The sequence below is a fragment of the Hypanus sabinus genome, chromosome 19 (assembly GCF_030144855.1).
Source record: "Hypanus sabinus isolate sHypSab1 chromosome 19, sHypSab1.hap1, whole genome shotgun sequence".
Taxonomy (NCBI): Eukaryota; Metazoa; Chordata; class Chondrichthyes; order Myliobatiformes; family Dasyatidae; genus Hypanus; species Hypanus sabinus.
Window position 1 is genome coordinate 52488466 of NC_082724.1, and position 19376 is coordinate 52507841.

General features: G+C 44.1%; 1 protein-coding gene across 1 annotated transcript in view; it reads right to left on the reverse strand.

Moving 5' to 3' along the window:
* LOC132378148 (caveolin-2-like) overlaps positions 1–18428 on the reverse strand; it is a 31751-nt gene extending 13323 nt beyond the window's left edge. The window contains exon 1 of the mRNA XM_059944885.1: positions 18285–18428. Coding sequence (XP_059800868.1) covers positions 18285–18428 — 144 coding nt within the window. The remainder of the gene's footprint in view (positions 1–18284) is intronic.
* Between the last annotated feature and the right edge of the window lie 948 nt (positions 18429–19376).

Consider the following 19376-nt stretch of genomic DNA (forward strand, 5'->3'; position numbering starts at 1 on the left):
ATAAGTTCTTCAGCCTCTTGAGACTGTGCAGAACCATCAAATACCTATTTGCACTAATCCTATTTTACTCTCCCCATACTCCGGTTATCGTCCTTTCCTCTACCACTGACACAGAAAATAGAACAGGCAACGTCACAGCACAGTATGGCCCTTTGACTCACTATGTCATGCCCTTCTTTTAACCTACACTGCGACCAACCCAACCCTCCCCTCCGACATAGCCGTACACATTAGGGACGGTTTATGGCAGCCAATTAACCTATCAACATTGCAGCCAATGTGACTGGTGATAGAAATGATGACTGCAGGCCTAACAATGCTCGAGTAGCCAGCTTGACTGGCATCCTATGCCCCAGCCTAACCATTCCCTCTCTCCACCGGCCTTGTGTCATAGCTCCAGTCTCCAACATCTGCAGCAATCTGCCAACTCTTCTTTTACAGCAAGTCAAACCTTTACCACCTCAGAGGATAAACCAGCAGACTCATGGGAGCATTAGAACCCCTAAATTCCCATTAAAGCAGACACCATTCCAATCAGTAATCAATACCAGGTTAAAATGCTGCAACGACTTCTCTGAAAGCACTATGGAAGCAAGACTAATCAATAGCTTCAGATATTCAATGGGGTAACTCATCTCCACCTATTATGGAGGAATCAGGGATAGGCATTAAAGGCTGGCTTCGCCAGTGTCTCTGATCACCTGTGAATCAAGGGGGAAAGAAACAGATAACTCAAATTCCTACTAAAAACTTTCCACCACCCACAACTGAGATAGAGTGAACTTTCAGAGGGAGATAGAATGTTCAGCATTTGTTTGGATTAGTTCATGTCAAGATTCAAGATGCAAGATTGTTCACTGCCATCCGTCAGCACACAAGTGTAAAGGATGACGAGATGATTGCTACTCCATATCTGATGTAGCGTAAAAAAACATAATGAGCATAAAGAACACGTTACACACAATAAATATAAATATAAAGCAATCCTATAAACCACAATGTACGTAACTGCTTGCATGTGACTGTACATAGATAAGATTACTTTACATAGACCGATTTTATGTACACAAAGTGACACTAGGTGCAAGAATATCTGTACACAAGGTGACTGACAAGAAGTGTTAATATGGCAGTGACTTTTGGCAAGAGGAGCTCTTCTGGTAGCAGCAAGGCACATGAGCGACAAGACCTGCATCGTGTGGTGAAGGCGGCCCAGCGAATTGTCAGGATGGAGCTCCCAGGACTGGACACCATCTATTCCAGCAGACTCAGGAGGAAAGCAATCAGCATAACCTGAGACACCACACACCCCGGCCACTCCCTGTTTGACCTGCTGCCATCCAGCAAAAGGTTCAGGACACTAAAAGCCAGAACAAATAGACTGAGGAGCAGCTTCTACCCCAGAGCTATGGCCTCCATCACACCACTCCCACAGAACAATGACTGAAACTGTGAGCACACACAAGGACTCAAATACTTGCACTAACGGCACTTTGTGCACTACTGAGATATTCTGGTGCTGATGCAACTTATTTTCTGCTACTTGTCTATTTAATACTGTTTTTCTATTACTGTCTTGCTTTTATCTACCGCTTTATTTAATTGCCTGAGAGGAAGCCAAACAGAGTTTCATTGTATCTATGTATAATTACAATAAAGGTCATTCATTCATACAAGAAAGCACAGTAGGACAGTGACTGTTAGTGTAGGTAAGAGGTGTGGCGTGTAAGTGTGAAGTGGCAGTGCATGGGGGGGGGATGAAGAGTGTTAAGGGTTGTGAAGAAGAGTGACTGATGTGTGAGGGTGGAAGGGGTGGGTTTAGAGTGTAGGTGTCAATCAGCTTGATGGCCTGGGAGAAGTTACTGTTTCTGAGTCCAGTGGTCTTGGCATGGATGCTGTGTAGCCTCTTACCTGATGAGAGTATCCCACAAGAGCTAAAACTTTCAACACCATCCAGAACTAAGTCAGCCGCTTGGTTGAATCAATTAACCACACAGAGCCCCGAAGCAATGCAAACAGGATATGGTGGAGGTACGCAGCTGGTGAGGCACTGTGATCAGCATGAACTCGTTGGTCCTGTATCCAAGCTGGATTGCTCTTTGCTCTATAATATGAACATTTGTTCTCCACTCTCCAAGAGGCAACTTACTGTATATAGCCAAAAGCTACTGCTTCAAAATTTCTCACATCCAAATGCCAGCGGATGCAATGAATGGCCCCGTGGGCTCAGGCGCCAGGCATTCATGTGTTTATAGGCATGCTTGTCTTTTCCATGGTTACTGCTCCCATTGTTACTGCATTTCTCGCACAGCCCAGTGTTCTGGCGTTAGTCCAAACATGAGTAACAGATCAACAGCTCTTGAATGGGAATTGACATAGGAATAGGACTTCTTATTTTTTTTGATATGATGATCGATATCTGACATAAAGTTCAAATCGGTCACCCACAAAGAAGGTCAGAAAATAGCCTGAAGTCCAGGCTTACATTCTGAAACAAGGGCCTGGGAGGGTCTTGAGGGAACCTCACCTAAATTCAGTTGTGTGCCAACAGGAATCAGAGAAAGGCCTCAACCCTAAAAGATAGAGAACCCCGGCACTCACTGAGCAACAACACCCACTCTGGTTGCGACGTAGAGAAAGCTTGCAGAGGGAAAGGAGGTAGCTCTCACATTCAATAAGGGATGGGTGGGAATCAGGAGACTTGCCAGGCAAGCTAAACGATCCTGACAAGGGGCAGTTACTTTGGTCTCTTCCAGCAGTCAAAACCTCTGCACGGTGGAGCTACGATTGAAGAAACCTCTTGCCGTCACAGCAGCGGCAATCTATTTACACCTACAGTTTGGAGATAATCGCAGGTTATGCTATGCAATCATCTGGGTTCATTGAGGATCATAGAGAGATACAGCACCGAAGCAAACTCCATGAGTTCATCCCATAATTTACTTATCCAGCATTTTCCGGGCAAGATGGCACCTGCATACAACACCCCTTCAATCTTCTGGACAGATCATGAAACCAGATATTTCATTCTTTTATCTCTGTTTTTCATCTTGTATGTGATTCTGGAACTGTTGGAGCCTGTGATTTGCGGTTTGGGTGTTCCAGCACTCTGCAGTCTCTAAGAGGATTCCAGGAGGCAAAGGTAGTGAACCCGGGCAAACTGCAGGATGGGGTGCAAGCTGATGCTCGACTCTATTTCACCAATGAAAGCTTTCATTGTTTGCCGATCAAAGAAACAAGGGAAATTGAAACATTGAGTCTCCGAGAGAATTCCAGGAGACAGGCAGCTTGCGGGAACTTCATGGTGAGAAGGCTGTGGGGCAGGGCTCGAACCACTGTTCAGGTCCATTTCAGCGATTAAACCATTGTTTGCCGATCAAACTGATGAGGGAGATTGAACCATGGAGGCAATATGGAAGGTGAGCACTGGCAACCTGGCTAATGATCGCTGGGGATCACTCAGTGACCAGAGAGGGGAGAACCTGCCACTGTGCCCGGAGAAGTGTTTGGGAAGTGGACTTGGGCTAAAGCCTTTCTTTCTCCAAATCCTTCTCATCTTTTTTGTGTACATGGGTGTAGGATTTGGGGCTGATGTGCTTCCTGCTCCATTTTTGCTATTTTTTGTGGAGGGAAGGGGGGGATTTGTGGGTTGATAATTGAGCTGCAGTTCTTTTTCTTTCTTGGTTTTGTTGTTATCCGGAGAAGAAGAATTTCGGAGTTGTTCACTGTAATAATAAATGAACCTTTGAACTTGAACTTAATATAACGTGTTTATTATTCGCCCCCCCCCCCCCTTCAACATTCCAATCAACTCCCCAGGATTTATCATTCATCTATATGTTAGGGGCAATTCAATATGTTAGGTCAATTAACCTACCAATCCATACACCCTTAGAGTGAAGGGGGGACTGGCTTCCCACAGAAGGCAGAGGGTGATAGTAGACGGAGTGTATTCTACTTGGAGGTTGGTGGCTGGTGGTGCTTCTGAGGGGATCAGTTCTGGGACCCCTGCTCTTTGTGATTTTTACAAATGACCTGGATGAATAAGTGGAGAGGTGCATTAGTAAGTTTGTAGATGACATGAAGGTAGGTGATGGTGTGGATAGTGTAGAAGGTTGTCGTGGTTACAATGGTATATAGACAGGATGCAGAGTTTGCCTAAGAAGTGGCTGATGAAGTTTAACCCAGGAAAGCGGGGAGTGATTCAGTTTGGAAGATGGAAGGCAGAGTACAAAGTTAATGGCAGAATTCTTGGCAGTGCCCAGGAAAGATGGATCAAAGGTTCCAAGTTAATAGATCCCTCGAAGTTTCTGTGCAGTTGATAATGTGGTTAAGGAGGCACATGGTGTACTGGCCTTCATTCATCAGGGGATTGAGCTCAAGATCCACGGGGTAATGTTGTACCTCTATAAAACTCTGGTTAGACCACACTTTGAATACTGTTCTGTTTGCCTCATAAAATGAAGGACGTGAAAGTTTTAGAGAGGGTGAAAAGGAGAGTTGCTATGTCTTGTAACTCCAGAAACTAAAAACACACAAGATGGGGTTGCTTTTCTGGCAGTCAGATGTGATGGTGGCATAATGATGTATGCCAATTCACGTACCTCTTACATATAACCCATATTGAATTATGTAAACAACAAAGAAAGCTTAAACAAACAATACATTTACAATATTTCTCAAATATTGCTAAAATATTAAATACACAGCACTCATCCCTGTTTAGCTATAAACTCCAACTCAATGTAGAATGCTTCTGAACTCAAATATGTAATATATTGCTCTCTAGTAGTCTAGTAAGAGTTGACTCTGAGATTGACAGCTCTAGACACCTTTCTTTTCTAATAATTGATTCTGCTTTCCTCAACTGATCAATGGGTCGTCTCCAAATGACATCAGACACAATCACCACTGTGCAGGAGAGTGGTCCAGTTCTGTATGTAATCTTTGCAAGTACCCCACATTTGATCACCACTGTAATCCCTCGCCGGGATTATTTGTCCGGAAGTGAAACATTGAACCTCCTTGTTGGAGGAGCGCTCAATTTGTCTCAGCTGTTTGTCCTGCATAGTTTTTCTGAGTTTGGGTCTGAGGAGATCCAAGAGTGAGCACAAGATATGACCCAGGAACAGCATAACTGGTGAGTTGTTGGTTACGGAGTGTGCTGCATTGCAATATGCCAGAAGGAAATTGGCGAGTTTCTGATTCACTGTTATTATAGTGTTTTGCTGACTTACTCACAAGATAATTCTTTAGACTCTGGACCAACCTTTTTGCCAAGCTATTTGGAGCTGGGTGAGATGATGCAGATGTAACATCTTATTCCATTCATTTTCAGGAATGACTGAAACTGTTCCGCAACAAACTGATGTCCATTGTCACTGGCTAAAAGATCTGGAACACCTATTGTTGAGAAGTGGTTTCTCAACACATCAACAGTCTGAGGCTGTAGTGGAGGCTATTGGGAACACTTCTGGCTACTTTGTCACTGCCACCACTACTACCAAGAAATTTGTGCCCATGAATGGTCCAACAAAATCCACATGAATCCTCTTCCAGGGCAATGCAGGCCTCTCCCAGAGATGGAGAAGTGTTGCTCTTGACATCTTCTGGATGTGTTGGTATGTCAAACAGTGCATGGCAAGCTGCTCGATCTGCTGATCTCTCCCAGGCTACGAGACAAAGCTTTGAGCCAACACTTTCATTTTGAACATGCCCGGATGACCAACATGTAACTCCTCCAACACTTTAGCTCTTAGTATGAATGGTACAGCTCTCAATCCTCACATAAGGGCAAGTTCATTGCAGTGTTGGCAAAAATAGGGGAACCTGCATGCTTCAGCCATTTTGGGTGGCCATATAGACCTGAGACAGTGTGGGGTCTTTTCTGGTTTCCCTTTGGATTATCTGTGCTATGATAGGGAGACTTTTGATCAGTATTAGAAAGAACACATCAAGAGTAGTGTGCTGTCTTTACGACAGTTATTTAGTTTATAATATTTTCGCTTAGTAATTCATTCGATAGTATTTTCTAGTTAGAATTAGAAGTGTTTAAAGTATATTCATTGCATGTAAAATATATCGGCATGCGATGACGTCACATCCGGTTTCGCCGCGTCTTGTGGGAAAGTACCGGTTTGAAATTAGCGCGAGGGTGGGGGCTCACCACGAGGCACACCTGAGCAGAAGTTGTTTTGCAGGCATTAGAAATCACAGTGAGAGCAACGCTGTAAGTTAATAGATAATCGATATATTGAACTAAGATGTTAATGCCGATCCTGTTAAAAGTAACGACGGTCGATAATGTTTATGCTTTCGTTAGTTAAAGAGTTGCGGATAGTTTGCATTGAAGTGTATTTAAAGTAGTCAATGGAGCAGGTAAACTCTGCCTGTAAACTGCACCTTAGTGTAATGTAGTTATAGTCACCTTTGCAAGTATTTACAATTGAAATGTGATATTAAGGAAGGAACAAATACTGTATCAATCTTGTATTGTTTTATCAACAGTTTTCACCATATGTTAATGTGAAGAGTGAACAGTAAATGGTTATTCTTACTGCGATCTGGTCTCATTGACTGTGGTTTATCTCGACGTTGAATTCGGCGTTATTAGTACACGCGAAGGAGAACGTTACAGTGAAAAAGCGGCATTATCAGGTGTTTCAAGTGCTGCAATGTCAGCTTGATCCAGCATCAAGTCAACGCCGCCCAGCGACAAGGGCGGTAAACCGACATCAAGTAAGCCCACCCAGGCAAGAGCCAAGGCAGAAGCCGCCAAGGTGCGACTGCGTTACGCCAGACAAGAAGCAGTTTTGAAAATGGAACAGGCCACCAGAGAAGCCAAAATCCAGAAGGAAAGGGCCGCCAGACAAAGAGAAGAGGCTGCCAGAGAAGCCGAAACCCAGAAGGAACAGGCCACCAGAGAAGCCGAAACCCAGAAGGAAAGAGCCGCCAGACAAAGAGAAGAGGCTGCCAGAGAAGCCGAAACCCAGAAGGAACAGGCTGCCAGAGAAGCCGAAACCCAGAAGGAACAGGCCACCAGAGAAGCCGAAATCCAGAAAGAAAAGGCTGCCAGAGCAGCCAAAACCCAGAAGGAAAGGGCCGCCAGACAAAGTGAAGCGGCCGCCAGAGAAGCCGAAACCCAGTTGGAAATGGCAAAAATATCGACAGAGTTGCAAGTGCTGCAGTTAGAAAGAGAAGAAGAAGCTGCCAAGGCGGAAGCAGAGTACATAGAAGAAGCTGAAGGGTCGCGTGATCTGACCGAAGTAAGATCTACTTTAGAAAGGACCAGACTGGAACGCACAAGCGACTATGTACAATCTCAAATAGACAGGCAGGCTCGTGTCCCCTCTCCATACGTATTCGATAACTTCCCCAGCTACGAGGAACCTCAGAGAGTCACGATTGCATCACATCCATACGAGGAAGAAAATTTACCCTCGCGACTCCGTGATGAAGTCAAGAATGAAAGAGCTGACAACCGATACTTCTCGACACCAAACTTAAAAAGTTTGATGTGAAGAGATGCAGAGGTCGAATCCAGGACGGCAAATTCCATGAGAAACGTGCGCTCTCAGTCATATAGGCGCCAACGTACTTCTCCAGCCCGCATGCCGCTTACAGCCGATCCCACGATGCAGTATTTAGCACGACGGGATCTCGTCACTTTGGGACTGTACCAGTTTGACGATAAACCTGAAAATTACCGTGCATGGTACTCCACATTCACCAACGCGATCCAGCTCAGTGCAACCCAAAGGTTGGACCTTATGGCGAAATGGCTGGGGAAAGAATCACGCGACCAGGTGAGACACATACGTTCAGTGTACATCAACAAACCCGAACTAGCCTTAAGCAAAGCGTGGGAGAGACTTCGGGAGGACTATGGGTCCCCCGAAGCTATTGAAGCGGCGCTATATCGACGTCTGGAAAACTTTCCTAAGGTGTCAGCCAAGGATCACATTAAGTTAAGAGAATTCGGAGATTTACTCATAGAGATCCAAGGCACCAAAGAAGATGGCTACTCAGCTGGTCTAGTATACCTAGATACTCCATTCGGGATTAGACAAGTCGTGGACAAACTTCCTTTTGGGCTGCAGGACAGGTGGCTGTCCGTTGCTTTAGATTACAAGGAAGAGCACGATGATCGATTTCCTCCCTTTGAGCTCCTCACTAGGTTTGTGTGCAGGAAGGCGAAGAAGCGAAACGACCCTAGCCTCGTGGGTCCAGGAAGCAGTACGATTTACACCAAGCCAAGTAGATCCTCTTCAAATGTTTTCAACATTGATAAACCCACCTCAGTGCTCAAGACTGAAGACCTTACAACTAACAACGACCCTAGCAAGGATTGTCCACCGCAAACCGACAACGCTCCTTCACCCCCACAACAGGACGGCGGGGAGGGAGAGGCTCACTCCAGGACAACAATTGTCAGCTCGAACTGTACAGAAGTTTGCGTCAAGCTCAGTCAAGCCATTCTTGTTCCAAGATCTGCCTCACTAAGGTGTACCCTAAAGGAGCCAAAGACAAGGCCATCAAAGCCTATGTGATTCTGGACGATCAGAGCAATCGCTCACTAATCAGTCCAGAGTTCTTTAAATTGTTCAACATTGAGAGTGAGCAGTTCCCATACTACCTCAAAACTTGCTCAGGCAACATGGAAACCCAAGGAAGGAAGGCAGAAGGCATCCAGATCGAGTCCCTGGATGGTAAAGTCGTCAGCTGTCTCCCTCCGCTCTTAGAGTGCGATGGAATCATGAATAACCGCACTGAGATCCCGACACCAAGTGCGGTGCTACACCAGCCACATCTCCACCACATCACCAAACACATCCCAGAACTGGATCCAAAAGCGGAAATACTCCTGCTATTAGGAAGAGATGTAATCCGGGTACACAAGGTTAGGCAGCAGGTCAATGGACCACACGACGCCCCCTTTGCGCAACGTCTGGATCTGGGCTGGGTGGTGATAGGAGAGGTGTGTCTCGGTGTCGTACACAAACCGATGGTTAACACAGTCAAGACCAATGTGCTAGAGGGTGGCTGCCATTCAATCATTCAACCCTGCCTGAGTGTCCTGTGCATTAAGGAAGCACAACAAGACATTACCAAGCGTAAAGTAACCGACGAGACGCTAGGTCAGTTAGTTTTCGTTCAAACCGAGCACGGAAACAAACTTGCACAATCAGCTCAAGATACCATTTCTTTAAAAACCAAAGACACCAAGGTCTTCAGAGATGAAGCAAATAATGGGGTTGCCCCATTGCCTTTCAGAGAACCACGCCAGCGCTCACCAGATAACAAAGAGCAGGCAGTCAAACGGTTCACGTCCTTACGGAAAACCCGGAAAAGGAAACCTGAGATGCAGCAACGCACCCGATTGGCCCACGAGGTACTGTGCACCCTAATGGCAGAGGTCATAGCCATTATAAACGCACAATCACTCCTACCTGTGTCCTCTGACCCAGAAAACCCCTTCATACTTTCGCCATCAATGCTCCTTACACAGAAGGCAGGAGCATCTCCTCCACCAGGAGACTTCTCAGACAAGGATTTGTACACAAAGCAAAGCTCTGGCAAATCAGTTCTGGTCTCGCTGGAGACAAAAATATCTACCTTTGTTGCAACAGAGACAAAAGTGGACAGAACCCCGCAGGAATCTTCAAGTTGGAGACTTAGTCCTGCTCAGGGACAAGCAAATCGCCCGCAACAGCTGGCCAATGGCCAGAATCACTGCTACATTCCCTAGCGGGGATGGACATGTCAGGAAGACCGAATTGAAGACTACCGACCAAGGCGATGTGAAAATTTACCAAGGGCCAGTTACAGAAGTTATTCTACTTCTACCCAATGACTGATTAAGAGACTAAGTTTTGTACTCTGCTCATTGTGACCTTACGAAGGTCAAGCGGGGAGTGTGCTGTCTTTACGACAGTTATTTAGTTTATAATATTTTCGCTTAGTAATTCACTCGATAGTATTTTCTAGTTAGAATTAGAAGTGTTTAAAGTATATTCATTGCATGTAAAATATATCGGCATGCGATGACGTCACATCCGGTTTCGCCGCGTCTTGTGGGAAAGTACCGGTTTGAAATTAGCGCGAGGGTGGGGGCTCACCACGAGGCACACCTGAGCAGAAGTTGTTTTGCAGGCATTAGAAATCACAGTGAGAGCAACGCTGTAAGTTAATAGATAATCGATATATTGAACTAAGATGTTAATGCCGATCCTGTTAAAAGTAACGACGGTCGATAATGTTTATGCTTTCGTTAGTTAAAGAGTTGCGGATAGTTTGCATTGAAGTGTATTTAAAGTAGTCAATGGAGCAGGTAAACTCTGCCTGTATACTGCACCTTAGTGTAATGTAGTTATAGTCACCTTTGCAAGTATTTACAATTGAAATGTGATATTAAGGAAGGAACAAATACTGTATCAATCTTGTATTGTTTTATCAACAGTTTTCACCATATGTTAATGTGAAGAGTGAACAGTAAATGGTTATTCTTACTGCGATCTGGTCTCATTGACTGTGGTTTATCTCAACGTTGAATTCGGCGTTATTAGTACACGCGAAGGAGGACATTACAAGTAGTGTCCTCTTTTGTTCGTTTTGCAGGCATTTCCTTTTCGAAGGGTAAATGATCAGTTGTCCACTTGAGTTTGATCTTGTAATTGTGTCCTCCAAGGAACAGAGCCCATCTCTGCGCTTGCGCTGCTGCAGTTGGTGGAACACCCTTTTGTGGATTGAAAATGGACACCAGGGGTTGTTAATCAGTAATGAGGGTGAACTCTCTCCTATACAAGTACTGGTTGAAACATTTTACACCCCAAACCAGACTCAAGGCCTCTCTGTCAATCTGTACATCATTTTTCTCCGCAGCAATTACAGAACGTAATGCAAAGCCTATGGAGCGTTCATCTCCATCACTCATAACTTGTGACATGATAGCACATATACCGTAAGGCGAGACGTCACAGGCAAGCTTCACTGGATGATGCAAATCATAATGTGTGAGTACAGTGTCAGCAAGCAGCCTGCTTTGTCCATTTCTTCCCAATCTGTGGTAATGAGTTCAAGAGGTGGAACACAGTAGCCAGATTTGATAGGAACCTGTTCTAGTAAGTGACAAATCCTAAAAAGGATCACAACTGTGATATATCCTTTGGCTTTGGGGCATCCGCCACAGCTTGAATTTTCTCAGCACACTTGTATAATCCCTGCACATCAACAGTATGACCACAGTAGGTGATACTTGGTTTAAAGAATTCATACTTGTCATATCATCTCTGAGCCCATAATCTTCTAATCTTTTTAGCGATGTCTTGAGATTTTGGAGATGTTCCTTTCAATCCTCACCAGTAACAGTGACGTCATCCAGGTAACACTAAGTGCCTGGAAGCACCTGCTTCATTGCTTACTGCCAGAGTACAGGTGCAGATGCTATTCCAGAAATAAGCCTATTATAGCGATAAAGACTTTTGTGAGTGTTTAAAATGAAGGAAAATTTGGACCCTGCTTCCATCTCCATCTGTATTTAGGCTTCAGCTAAGTCCACTTCACCGAAGTGTTTCCTTCCAGAAAGGTTTGCAAAAATATCCCTTATTCTGGCAGGGTATTGATTTACTTTCAGTACTGGGTTGAGGGTAACCTTAATATCACCACAAATCCTGACATATCTATTCTTCTCACAAATAAGTGAAAATCTGCAGTGCTAAAAAATCCAGGCTAAAAAATCTGCAGATGCTGGAAATCCAAACAACACACAAAAGATGCTGGCAGAACTCAACAGGCCACAAACATGAGAGAATATGCAGACACTGGAAATCCAAACAACACACACAAAATGCTGGAGCGCAAAAGCTTGTCTATTGGGACTGCTGCCATTGTCCATAGGCTCCACTCAACCTTGGAACGAATTCCTTCAGCTTCCATGTGATCTACATACTTTATCATGGGTGGTATAAGGGACAGGATAAATGGGTGTGGCATTTGCAGTTAACATTATTTCACTCTTGATACTGTTTGAGTTTTCCATTGCCATCCTTGAACACTGCTGTGGTATCATCCAGCAGCTCTCTTAATTCACTTTCAGTTGACTCTATTGCAGGGGATGTGGCACGCATGTGGTGAATGGATCTCCAATCAAGTTGTACTTCTCTCAGCCAGTTACAGCCCACAACAGTTCACCTCCTGTTTTTACCACGTACAAGCCCAATGAAGTTTCTTGGTTGAGGTACTTCACTGTTACAAATGTTATTCCCACTGGTGTTATCTTTCCTCCAGAGAAGTTGTTAGTTGGATATCTGCAGTATCTTTTAAATGCTGTTCAAACTAATTTTGGAGAATGACTGAAACAGCTAAGCCAGTGTCCAATTCCAGTTTAATTAATTTGCCATTCGCTTCTGATCTTTTCCTCTTCCTTGTGCAGTCTATTTATTTTGTTGTACCTGAAATGTTCTTGGTATGTGTCCTACTTTGTTGCATTTTCTGCAAATTTCACCTTTAAACTTGCACAGGCTTGATGTATGTAAATACCTGACACAACAGAAACACAATTTGTTCAGCCAGGCTGGTTTCTGTTTAAGTATTGCAATTTTGTTCACACCCTCATCCATTCCTGACTGCAATTCAATTGTGTCTCTAGCTGCTGTTTCCATTGAAACAGCAATTTCAACTGCTCTTTAAAATGTGAGCTGTGCTTCAGTTAAAAGCCATTTTTGAATGCATTTGTAAGATTCCACAAACTAAATGATCACTCAATGCATGACTTAGCCCACTATTGAACTGACAATGCTCAGTCAATCTATTCAATTCAACCTCATAAGCTGAAATGGACTCCCCTTCTTTTTGATTCCACTTATTAAACCTAATGCCTTCTGCAGTCAACAATGGTTTGGTTCTAAATGTTCCTGCATAATATCCATCATATCAGCAAAGTTCATTTTGACTGGTTTGGTTGGAGCAATTAAACTTCTCAGCAAATTGAATGCTTTTCAATCTATTGCACTCAGTAACTCTGGCACTCACTTTTGATTGGCTATTTCATTCACTTCAAACTATTGCTCAAGTCATTCAGTATACATTATCCAGTTATCTGCAGTGCAATTGAGCATGTCTATCTTTCCGGTGTAGCCAGCCATTTCTGCTTTCATTTATTATTATTTTACTATCCAGTACTCACTGTTTATGTATCTGTGAATTTCAACATTTTTCTTCCTCTTTTTTAACTCGACTATTTCTTTCCCCTTCCAAAGAAACACGTGCAGCACTTCAACAGGTACGTAGTCATCTTGGGTCTATATTAAAACTTCCTTGTTACTAATGTTATGTTTTATAACTCCAGAGGCTAATCAAAAGGCAAACACATAAGACAGGGATCCATTTGTTCTTAGTTTCTTTACTTCAGTGAGGCACTCATTTTTGAGATGGTGGTCTGATGACATATGCCATTTACATACTTCTTACATAACGAATTATGTAAACAACAAAGAACGCTTAATCAAGCAATGTATTTACAATATTATTCAAATATTACTGAAATGTTAAACACACTGTAAGATTTACCCGAGCTGGCCGGGACCTTTTGCTATGAAATCAGTACACCACCAGTACAGACATCACACTGTCTGGAGCAGGGATTAATTTATTCATGTTGCTATAATCAGTCCAAGTCAACATTGAAATTGTTATGTTGGAATTTTTGTGTCATATGGACGCTTTAGCCTTTTTATTGGGGTATCAGGTTGGTCTTTTAGACTGACATGTGGAGATGTTCAACTGAATACATTGGGGAATTTTACTTTCCATGGGAAGCAAGATTCAAGTTTATTTATCATGTGTACATCGAAACCTACAGTCAAATACATTGTTTGCATTAACGACCAACATACCCAAGGGCATGCTGGGGGTCACCACACATTCCAGTGCAAACAGCATCCCCACAATACTCAGCAGAACAGTACAGAACACAATACGCAGCGGAACAAGCCCCTGTTCTCCCTCCCAGCCACGCACATACACAGTCCTCTAAGTCCAAGACAGAATGCATTCTTCAGCCTTAATCGTCAGACAGACCCGGATTCAGACATGGATTTGGTTGCGCACTCACTGACATTGGGCCTTTGACTACCCCAGTGGTGTCACCGATCTGGAGCTCTGGCCAATGGGCCTTGACTTCCAGAGTTCTAATCTGACCCTTTGAGCCTTCGTGCTCAGTACCAATGCCAGGACCAGGTCTTGATCTCCAGACTCACCAATTCACCTAACCAGGGGGCCTTCAGATCTCATTGCTCCTGCTGCACGGAACTCTGATTCTGAATTCCATCGACATCTCAGTGATCTGGGAGAGGGGGCAGTACCCTTCGTCCACACTGGTCTGACAGCCGGACAATCTGGCCTGGTCCGCTGGTGTCCCATGTCCACACCACTGCCCTTCAGGAGTGGAGTGGAGACATGCTGGCCTGTCTTCTAATTTCTCTAATTCCCTGTCCCTGAAACCCTAACCTCTCCCCTAACTCCCCAAAACCATCTCCACAAACCCAAAAAACACACTAAAAGCACAACTAAAACTAAGCCATGATCTTAACAGAAGTCGCAGCTCAGCAGCATCTTTATGTGAATTGTCTTTGGGAATCCATAATCCCAGATAGTGCTAGCTAGAATTCTCCACCATCCTTCAGTAGAGACTCCCTTATGGTAAAAGAGTCTTGCCTACACATGTGCTTCTGAGAAACAAGTCAGGCATCATGAGGGAATTGTTCTCCAGATCCACAACCACTTGCTCATGTGAGGGAACGCAAACTGTTCCTATTGAAGGGGTGGTCTGGGTTACCTATGGGCTCTTGAGTGTTGTCAATGCTGCCTGGGAACACAGGATGCCAACAGTTCTTGGTACCTCTTCCTCCCCAACATAAAAGTAAATTAAACCATTATTTGTGAATGGTGCCTGGATGATCTCTCTGATGCTGTGGTTACGAGACACTAGCAGAGGGCACCCTTGGAGGAAAGGTTCAAAGTAAATTTGACTTTGGTAAAGAAGGCCAGGCAGAAGAAAATGTGTGATGATCAAAGTTACACAGCTCAGAAAAGGCCATTCGGCCTAACCGGTCCCTGACCAAAATGCCCGATCCTAGCCAGTTCCATTTGCCAGCATTTAGTCTGTAATTCCTAAATCTTTCCAATACACACACCTGCTGAACTCTCTTTTAAAAGTTTGTTATTGTACCTGCCTCAACCACTGCATCTGGCAGCTCATTTGACATACATATCATACTTTGAGTAAAATTTGCCTATCAAACTCCTATTAAACCTTTCCCCTGTCACCTTCAACCTGTGCTCTTTAGTTCTTGATTCCCCAGCTCTACAGAAACAATTAAATTTATTTACCCAAATTGTGCCCCTCAAAATGCAATATACCTCTTAAAGGTGTACCAGAGAGGTGGAGATTTGGATGATGTCACCTAATGGCGACTGCTTTGCTTGCATCTTTCTATCTTTAATGTCTCTATTTCTATCCTTAATATCTCTTTTTTTTTCCTTTTCAAGGTTCTCTTGAAGACCCTGACCTGGAGTTACGCGCTGACTTTGGTTCTTTGCGGAAATGGGGCCTGTTCTCAGGGCCTCACGACTGGCTGTTTTTTTGATACGCCAAGGACGCAGCCTGGAAGACCAGTGCCCTTCAGGGTGCCGGATTCTAGTGGCTCTGGAAGTAGGCAGATTCAAGGTCAGTGCCACCGCCTGATGTGTCGTGGGAGTATCTATTGGAACATCTATTATTAAATTAATTGGAGCAGCATCTAAACAACAACAAAGCATACATCAGGCTGTCCCTCAGTATTGATCAACAAGTTTCAAAAGCCGGGCCTCTGTACTTCCATCCAAAACAGGATCTTTGAATTCCTCATCAGGAGACGAGACAGTGAGGATCTCCTCCTCACTGACAATTAGCACAGGCTCACTTCAAGGATGCGTGCTTAGCCCACTGCTCTTCTCCCTCCACGCACATGACAATGTGGCTAAACACAGCTCGAACTTCGCCTGTAAATTCACTGGTGATACCATTGTAAGTAGAATCTCAGACGGCGACAAGGAGGTGTGCAGGAGTGAGATAGATTGGATGGTTGAGAGGTGACGCAAGAACAACCTTGTACTCAACGTCAGCAAGACAAAGGAATTGATTGAGGACTTTGGAAGGGGAAATTGGGAGAACACACATCAGTCCTCACCTAGTGTGGAGGCTTCACTGCACAGGATCGAAAGAGGTTGCAGTAGATTGTAGGCTCAACCAGATCCATCACAAGCACAACTTTCCCCACCATTGAGGACATCTTCAGAAAGACAACATCTGTCACTAAGGATACACACCATCTGGGAGAGTCCTCTTCTCATTTTTATCATTGGAGAGGAGGTACAGGAACCTGAAGACACACACTTAATGACTTTGCAAAAGCTTTTTCCTCTCCACCGTTAGATTTCTGAACGGTCCATGAACCAATGAACACTACCTCATTATTCCTTTATTTGCGCTATTTATAGTTACTTTATGTCTTGGCACCGTATATTGCCAGAATATAACAAATTTCATACCATATACAGTAAGTCAGAGATAAACCTGATCTGATTCAGATATGCCCATCTCTCAGTCTCCTAGACTGTAAGGAATAAATACCTACCTTCTCCAATCTCTCCCTATAACTCAGTATCTCAATTTCTAGCAGTATCCTCATAAATCTTTTCTGCACTCTTTGCCAGCACCTTTTTTCCTATAGAGTGACTGAAGCTAAATACAATAACCCTAGCGTGGCCTCACCAGCATCCTGCACAATCATACCATAACCTCCCAACTTTTATACTTGTTGCCCTGAATATGAATGAAGGTCCGTGTGCCAGAAGAATTCATCTACATCTTTTCTTCCAGTGATTCCACTTTCAGGGAGCCATGTACTTGTATTCCAAAACCCCTCTGTTTTACAATACTCCCCAGAGCCCTGCCATTCACTCTGAAATTCCTACCTCAATGTGACAAAGTGAACATAACAACATTAGTGCAAAGTGCAAAGTGAGAGAAATGTAGTCCAAGGTAAGATTAGGGTTTTTCAGGTTGATTTAAGAATCTGATGTCAGTGGAGAAGAAGCTGATGCTGAACGTTAAGGTATGGAACTTCAGGCTCTTGTTCCTCCTGATAGCGGCATTGAGAAGAGGACATGGCCCAGATGGTGAGGTTCATTGATAATGGTTGCCGCCTTCCTGATACTTTGCCTCTTGATGGTGGGGAGAGCTTTGCCATTATAGAACTGGTTGAGTCCACCACTCTTTGTCACCTTTTGCATTTCTACAGATAGGCATTTCCATATCAGACTGAGAAGCAACCAATCAGAATGCTTTTCACTATATATCCTTACAGGCTTCACAGAGTCTTCGATGACAGGCTGAAGCACCTTAAACTTCTCAGGAAAAAATATCACCCCCCTCTTTATTGTAGCCACTCTGTGGGACTTGAATGTAGTCAGTCTGAAGGTGCCTAGGTAGGACTCCCAACATCAGAATACCCCTTTAGATGTTGAAAAAACTACTAAACTAGTGAAAGGTGTCCCTGGTACTACAGCGACCATTCCACAACAGTTGTAGCATGTTTCTGCTCCTACTTACTGTAGGTGTACCTGTGTCACATCTGGTACACACAGAACACCAAGACAATGTCAGGCATGACCATTGCACAGAAATGCCCAGTCCAATTGTTCATGTGCACAATTTCAGTTGGAAATGTTTCCAGCTCATTCTGGACAAAATCAATATTGGATTCAGTAGTACCTTACAAAACACATTCTGTGCAATCAAGTATTGACTGTTCCATACATTTAGTGCTAAATTATAAAAGGTAGAATGCATTAACAGTTCAATAAAATAGCTCAAATAGTCAGTATCCTGCTTAGATGGACCTGCAAACAAAAAGACCATCGTCCTCATTTGTCCCTGGCCAACATAACCCTCCTTTGCCTGTGGGCAGAGTGCAGGTGCAACAATAGGTGAAAAATGTCTCTAGCAGACCATTTGAAAATACTTTGAATCAGGCATGTGCACCAATCAATCTTTTAGCCTAGACTCTCTTCAAACAAGACTCTCCTGCAGGGGGTGGAGCTTCTGAAAATACACCATTTGTGTTTTTCACTGCCCGGTCTTAAAGGGGAGTGTTACTCAGACCAGCTGAAGATTACAGTGAGTTACTCGATTACCATACACCACTCCCAATCTGCATGCTTCCACAGGGCCAAGCAGAACTCACCTTCAAGTGGGCATTGATGTCCCTGGGATCCCGGTCCTCCACCGCTGAAACCTGTCCTTTCGCTGCTGGGACATTTTGATCTGGCTGCCCTTGCTCCTCACCGAGGTCAATTTTGGTTTCATTCAAGTGCTCGCCCGTGAGCATGCTTGCACATCCGATGGCAGAGGATCAGTGGTGGGGTAGGCAGAGCAGGGGGCAGCCGTAGAAGGGGATGGTACCGGAGCTGCGCTTGGAACTGTAGATGTTGCAGATCCAGCCCATGTAAACCTATAGCCCTGTTGGACGGCCTGTCATTGGCATCAGCTGTTCCCAAAGCACCAGAGATTATTCTGTCTCTGACATATCAGGGAAAGGAATGCCTGATTGCAGCGCTGTCTGCCAATGGCTGCCAGCTTTGGGCTTCTCGGCCTAATGCTGAATAAATACAGACTGTTTCAACCATAGGCCACAGATTTCTCTCTCTAAGTATAGACTTCTTCCTCCAAGTGCTAATGAAAGTGGAAGCATTTCATGAGAGTCTGTAGCATTCCAACAATTGAACTGAACTGCACTCATGTTTACTGCAGCTCGCCTCATTGCCAAACACCAGTTCTACTCATTTGCCCAATGGCTACTACTTGCTTTAAGGATTTTATAATTGGAATACATATTTATGATCTAATAATCCATGTTTAATTTTAAGTTTAGGATATAGGAACATTACAGCACAGTACAGGCCCTTCCGCTCACAATGTTATGCTGATCTTTTAACCTACTCTAAGATCAATCTAACACTTGGCTCCTGCATAACCCTCCATTTTCTATCATCCATGTGCCTATCTAAGAGTTTCTTAAATGCCCCTATGTATTTGCCTCTAGTACCACCCCTGGCAGGGCATTACACGCACTCATCACACTCTGTAAATAACTCACTTCTGACATTCCCTCCTTTAAATTCCTCCAATCACATTAAAATTATGCCTTCTGGTTTCTGCGCTGGGAAGAAGTCTCCGGCTGTCCACCCAATCTAAGCCCCTCATTATCTGTAAACCCCTATCAATTCTCCTCTCATCCTCCTTTACTCCAAAGAGAAAAGCCCTAGTTCAATCAACT